General features: G+C 42.3%; 1 protein-coding gene across 6 annotated transcripts in view; it reads left to right on the forward strand.

The window, feature by feature from the left end:
- Positions 1-6432, forward strand: part of marf1 (meiosis regulator and mRNA stability factor 1) — a 25448-nt gene that overhangs the window by 12778 nt on the left and 6238 nt on the right. For all 6 annotated transcript variants that reach the window (XM_015026442.1, XM_015026475.1, XM_015026469.1 and 3 more), the window contains 13 exons: positions 266-346; positions 440-679; positions 1554-1673; positions 1754-1932; positions 2025-2245; positions 2333-2475; positions 2562-2695; positions 3679-3881; positions 3963-4190; positions 4805-5044; positions 5139-5381; positions 5522-5582; positions 5709-5813. In XM_015026442.1, the coding sequence (XP_014881928.1) occupies positions 266-346; positions 440-679; positions 1554-1673; positions 1754-1932; positions 2025-2245; positions 2333-2475; positions 2562-2695; positions 3679-3881; positions 3963-4190; positions 4805-5044; positions 5139-5381; positions 5522-5582; positions 5709-5813 (2198 nt within the window). The remainder of the gene's footprint in view (positions 1-265; positions 347-439; positions 680-1553; positions 1674-1753; positions 1933-2024; positions 2246-2332; positions 2476-2561; positions 2696-3678; positions 3882-3962; positions 4191-4804; positions 5045-5138; positions 5382-5521; positions 5583-5708; positions 5814-6432) is intronic.

The following is a 6432-nucleotide window of genomic DNA, read 5'->3' on the forward strand; positions in this document are numbered from 1 at the left end:
CAGGAAAGATCCTCCTGTTCTTTTTTTTTTTTTTTTTTAATTATTATTTTTAATGTATGAACAAAAGTGAAGGTAAGAAAAGCTTATGCTTCTACCTACATTTTGTTATTGCCATTGACAGGAATTTAAGTATTTATTTTTATATTCGTTTTGGGGGTTTTTTCAGCATGGTGGCGTTTTTTCTTCTTTGTTTTTTGTACGGAAAGGTTAGAAATCACCTAAATGAATAAGATCCTGAAATAATTTTCCTTCTGCCATTTTACAGCACTGAGCTCATTTGCATTCTTCAGGATGCTCCTGCTAATTGCCTGCCTCTGTTCAAGCTGGCTGAGATCTATGAGAAGAAGTCGGTACCCGATCCAACCCGTTGCTTTCGATTTAGCATCTGCTAAATGTCTAAGCTGTAAAGCAACACATTTATCATGTCCTCCTTTTTCAGATACTTGCATAAACTCGCCATCGGTGAGCTGTACAAGTTATCGGACGTGCTCTCGGTGCGGGAACAAGGCGGCTCCAGGCTGGTGTGTCTCCTGCCCAGCATCCAGATCCGTCAGAGTCCGCTGGGATCTTCCCAGTCACAGGAGGGTTCGTCCTCTGCAAGTGGGAGTCCTGTTGTGTTTGAGGAACTCGAGTACCATGAGCCTGTTTGCAGACAACATTACGCTAAGCAGGACTTCAGGTAAAAAACAAAAACGCATTCAAACGATGTCTTGCAAAAGTATTCGCATCCGTTGAGCTCAGAGTTTTTCAATGTAGTTTTAGTAGTTTATCCACTTGCAGTTTTAATCAACTAAACCTTCCTACTTTTTATCAACAGAATTCACTGTAAAATATGAGGAATGATTTTTAGGACTTTTTAGTGATTTTTTTATTTTATTTTATTTTTATTATATCTAGACAACATATTTGCGATGCAACCAGGATGTTTTGTAGCACGCAAAGACCTGCTTTAATTTCTTAGCTTTTAGACAACTTTATTTGGATTAAAAAAATAAAAAAAAAATCAAGAATCCTACATATCCTAAATGAAATTGGTTGAAAATATGAAAACGAGCAGGTTGTCATTTTAAATTGCCCCCAATGAGCCTCTTCTTCCTGAACAACAAGTTTATACTGCAGGTACTGTAAAATGCTCCAAACAAAACTTTTAGACATGTTTAATAAGAATAACCCTTAATATTATTAAAGGATTAAACTGAATAATTGATTATATCACTCAACGAATATTTCAGCTACATAATTTTTCATCTACGTGTGGACAAGGCCTAACATTCCTTAAAACCATTAAGAAATGAGAAGTATAAATATTTTAGTGCAAACATTAAAAGCATATTATCGTCAGCAGTCGGCCATCTTGAATATTGAGACTTCAGTTTCATCATCAGACCGCTTATTACCGTTTTTTGACACTTCTTATCGGTCTCCAACCTAAAAACTGAATCCTACACGATTGAAAACTAGTCGTGGTCCTTTTGTACTTCTATCTCAGATTGAAATATGAATGTTTACTCTTTTTTTTTTTTTTTAACAATTATTTTTTACATTTTTAACAGCGAGGCCGACTTTGACCCTGAATCCTATAAAATCCCATTTGTCGTGATGTCGCTGAGTAGTTTGTCCGCTGAAGTCCACAGCCTGTTGCAGATGCATGACGGCACTCTTCCACTGCTAAGGTAACGCCACAATTCTGTGTGTCGTTTACGAAACGTGTGTGTGTGTGGGCGCATTTGAAATGAGCAATGTTTAATTTTAGTTTTCCAGACTGCTATGCAGCAGCTTTTAGCCCTCTGCAAGTTGGCAATGAGACTCTAGAGGACGGTGTTCCTCTGGAGCATCTCATTACCTGCGTTCCCAGCATCGCCGTCGTCACGGCACAGAACGGGTTCAAAGTCATCAAGTGGGTCAACAACAAACCGCCTGGACAAAACTCTGGTAGGAATAGACACAAATATCCAAATTATGTCTCTACCCTTCACATGCATCTGAATTTTAATATTTTGTGGTGTTTATTTTTATTTTTGCAGAGTCCTGGTTTCAGCGTTGCAAGAGTCCGGTTGGTAATCCCCAGCTCATCCAGTTTAGCAGAGAGATTATTGACTTGTTGAAGAGTCAGCCATCTTGCCTCATGCCGATCAGCAAATTCATACCTTCATACCACCATCACTTTGCCAAGCAATGCCGAGTCTCCGACTACGGATTCTCCAAGCTGCTGGAGCTTCTGGAAGCCGTCCCACATGTCCTGCAGGTTCTCTACAGAAAACCCATTCCATCAATGTCCCCGTTAATGAGATTTATTTGTGTTTCATGCTTTTGTTTATATTTTTACCAACAGATAATTGGAATGGGTACCAAACGTTTACTGACCCTCACCCACCGAGCACAAGTGAAGCGCTTCACGCAAGACCTGCTTAAGCTGCTCAAGTTTCAAGCTAGTAAACAAGTGGCGCTCAAGGACTTCATGCAGGCATACCATTGGTCAGTAAGCATGGCAGCGATGGCGCTTCAAGTCTTAAAAAGAGTTTGAATCGCTTGTGTTTCAAATCTTGTATTCTTTGTTCCAGGTGCTTCTCCAGAGACTGGAGGGTCACAGACTACGGCGTATGTGACCTGACGGACCTGCTGGCTGAGATCCCAGACACCACAATCACCATCACTAACCAGACAACCGACACGGTCATCTCTGTTCCCAAGAGAGGTCGGTCCGAAACTGACGAGACGCTTGTTGAGTCCGAACAAAAACGTCTCGCTTCGTTGAGAGGTTTTTAGTTCATTTTGGCGACGTTTGTTACAGAGAATTATCCAGCTCCATGCAGCCAGATTTCGAAAGCCTTAAACTATATGAGGGCCGTCGTCGTGTTTCAGTGGAGTTTAATGCGACCGACCACTAAAACATGGCATATAATCGCGAAGCAAAGGTTGTCATCTAGAACCTGACAGTCCTCGCTGTGTAAAAGTACAAGATGTTTCATCTTTCATTTAATGTTACTTCTTAAAAGCATATTTTTTAACACAGAAAAAATGTTTTTCTTAAAAAACTTATGGCAATCTGTGTAGCATTTACGTGTTGAATAGATTCCAGATTGCCTTTTAGGTCGTCACCAAATTAGAGAATGGTGTGTAATATACCAGCTGTACCCTCAGCTGACCATTATTAAACAAACGGCATCATAAAATTAAGGACTGGGTTTAAAAAAAAAAAAAAAAAGGGAATAGAGCTGCAGTGGAATCATTTAGATCAAAGCGCATTTCTGTCAGAATGGCCTAGTCAAAGTCCTCCTACGATTGCAATTCAATAACTGTGGTAGAAGAAGATTGAGGGGAGGATCGGCGTCTATCAAATGATTTGTAGCTGTTTACTGAGCTGTGAGGTATTGAGTGAGGAGCTGAATACTTGCAGTCAGATGTGTCGCTGCTGCATAAACTCCACTGACTCTTAAGAAGCTGTCGTTATGCCGACAGGCTTTTAATTAGGCAGCTACATTTTATGTCCCCTTTTTTATATTCTTGATTTTTATGGTTGTGTCTTTGTGAAGCACTTTGTGATTTTTAAAGTCTGTGATAGGTGCCATGTAGATGAAACTGACTTACTTGCTTAAAGAAAAAGAAATTGACGACCGCTTTCCTTCCACCGAGTCCAACGTTTGCTTTTACTTTGGAAACCCCGTTTCCACTCGCCAGAGCGGACCGTGGAGGAAATGGAGCGAACCAAGCAGTTTGCGAAGGAGGCGGTGGACCTTCTCCGGCATCAGCCGCACTGCCGGATGCCGTTCAGCAAGTTCATCCCCACCTACCACCATCACTTCGGCCGGCAGTGCAAGCTCAGCTACTACGGATTCACCAAGCTCATGGAGCTCTTCGAGGCGATCCCAGACAATCTGACGGTGCGGCCGACACGCCGCTCTCTGTTCCTCTGAGCGCCCCGGTTGGTCTCTTACCTACCGAGCGTTTCCGTCTCTCGTCAGGTTTTGGAATGCGGGGAGGAGAAGGTGCTGATTCTGACCGAGGTGGAGCGCATCAAGGCTCTGGCGGCCCAGCTGGTCAAGCTTCTACGGGCTCAGAAGAACTTCAGTCTTTCTGTCAGCCAGCTGCTCGTAGAGTACAGCAAGACCTTCGGTTATGGGCTCCGTCTGCAGGACTACGACGCGGCTACGCTGCCCGCTCTGCTGGCCAAACTCTGCCATGTTGTCAAGGTAAAAAAAAAAAAAGAGATTTGTTCTGAAATGTCTAATATTAAAAATGGGTTCAATCTTTATCACAGAAACGACAGTCTAAAGAAGTTATCAGGAGGATGGTTTACTGCATAAAAATGTGTGAGGTTTCATGTCTTCAGTGATGGTTCCCTTATTTGGAGTAGAAGGTTGTCGTATTGTAAAGTAATGAGATTCTCAGGCCAGTAGAAAGTAAAACTACTAATAAAACCTCAGAATATGTCTAGAGAATAATAAGCTGTACCACTTAAAAAAAAAAACAGAGTATTTTGGTGTATTTTCCCCCTTTTGAACAAAATGTTTTTGTTTTTTTTCCTTTTCACTGTGGTTTTGTGGCCCTGTTGGGCTACGTCAGATTTTTGTCTACTTCGATTAGCCACTCTGATTCCCCTGAAGCCCCAAAACGGGGCGGAAAACCTGTACCTGCTGCTAAAATAATCTATTTATTACTTTTGCAAAATATCGTCCTGGCTATAAGTTCCAGAAGTCTGGATAATATCCGTTGGTCATTTTAGTTTTGCTGGAGTATCAACGTATCTCCAGTATCTCCTTGTTTGCTGCTGAGGCATCGATGGCTCTCCGTTCCTCTTGTTCAGGTGGTGGACGGCTCCGACGGTCGAGAAGTGCAGCTGATCAACAGGAAGTCTCTGCGGCTGCTGACCACTCAGCTGCTGGCCCTGCTCATGTCCCAGGAATGCGATCAAGTGACGAAAGGAATGAAGGTGGAGGAGCTGAGTCGCCAGTACCTGAGTGTCCACGGAGCCCAGCTCAATCCCTGTGAATACGGCTTCCTGTCTCTGAGCGAGCTGCTGAAGAGCCTGCCCTTCCTCATAGAGGTCGGAATCAGATTTCTCTCCGAAGAACCGTGACAGATTTTCTGGTTCTGCCTAAATGGCAGTTAACAGCTAATCTCCTCCTTCTTGCTCCTAGCTGTACGTTGAAGAAAGTGGTGAAAATGTGGAAGACTGCAGCGGCCGTGAGGTTGAGTGGGTGAGGCTTACCAGACTCTACCAGTTTGCTCGCAGCGTTCGGGCGCTGCTCCACACCTACCACTACAACCAGATCTTCCTGACGGAGTTCCAGGGGGCGTACAGCAAGTTTACAGGCTGCAGCCTAGAACCCCGCTTTTACGGATACATGAGCGTCGACGACCTGCTCGGCGCCATTCCACAGGTCAACATGGACTTTTTTTTTTTTTTTTCCCTCCATTTTTATTTATTTTTTTTATATTGTAATTCAGTCCCTAAAAGATCTATAAAATCTTTTCAAATCTCTTCTTCTGTTTTGATAAACACCCCGTCTTGTGTTTCCAGGTGGTCTGGATCAAAGGACACGCTCATAAGAGGATTATCGTTTTAAAGAACGATATGAAAGGTAAGGCGACCTGACAGGAGGACGGGGCATATTTAGATCTTTGTCAGGTTTGAAAGAGATTTTCCAGACGGACGGAAAGACGATGCAGAAACTTTAAATGTGGAGTATTTGGTTTGTTTGCTTTAGCAAAGCCAAGCTCCTCAGTGCCCAGCAGCCCACAGCCAGGAGAAAGCATGGAGAGTCCCAGGGACAGCCCCATCAGCAGCACAACGTCAGGAACACAAAGTCCAGGTAATCCAAGTCGCACGTGCGTTCATATGAAATGCTGGTTGCATGTAAACGTCTGAAGTTCTCTGAAACACCATTACGAATAATATTTCTCGTGCTGGCTATTTTTATGGTGAAATTACAGTCCTTCCACTTCATGTTGACTTGAACATTCAGAAGTTTAGAAATGCAGTTGTAAGCATTACCTTTAGTTTGTTTGTAAACCGTAAGACTTTTAAAGTTTTTGCTGTACTTTAGTAAAGAGAAACCTTTTTATTAAAGGCCATCAGTAGCAGCAGAAATGCTTTTTAAATCCTGATGGGATTCCAGCTGGTTTCTTGGCTTTCTTTGCCATCCTTACGTTCAGATGATAAATCCCGACTCCAGATGTCGCCTTACTTTACTGAACTTGATTAATTGGGTTATAACACCTGTGAATTTCATGTAAAAAACCATATTCACTGAGAGAAATGTGAATACAGAAAAAGCTTGGATAAATTGGTCTATATTTTTGTATCAACCTTGAAATGTTTGACTTTGACTCTTGAATTTTTTTTTTTTTTTTTTTTTTTTTTTTTTTTTTTTTTTTTTTTTTTTCCCCCCCCTTTGTTTCTGCCCCATCTGTGTTCTCCCCCCCCCCCCC

Source organism: Poecilia latipinna, unplaced genomic scaffold, assembly GCF_001443285.1.
Source record: "Poecilia latipinna isolate Pla-1442-1.1 unplaced genomic scaffold, P_latipinna-1.0 Scaffold98, whole genome shotgun sequence".
In the NCBI taxonomy this organism is placed as follows: domain Eukaryota; kingdom Metazoa; phylum Chordata; class Actinopteri; order Cyprinodontiformes; family Poeciliidae; genus Poecilia; species Poecilia latipinna.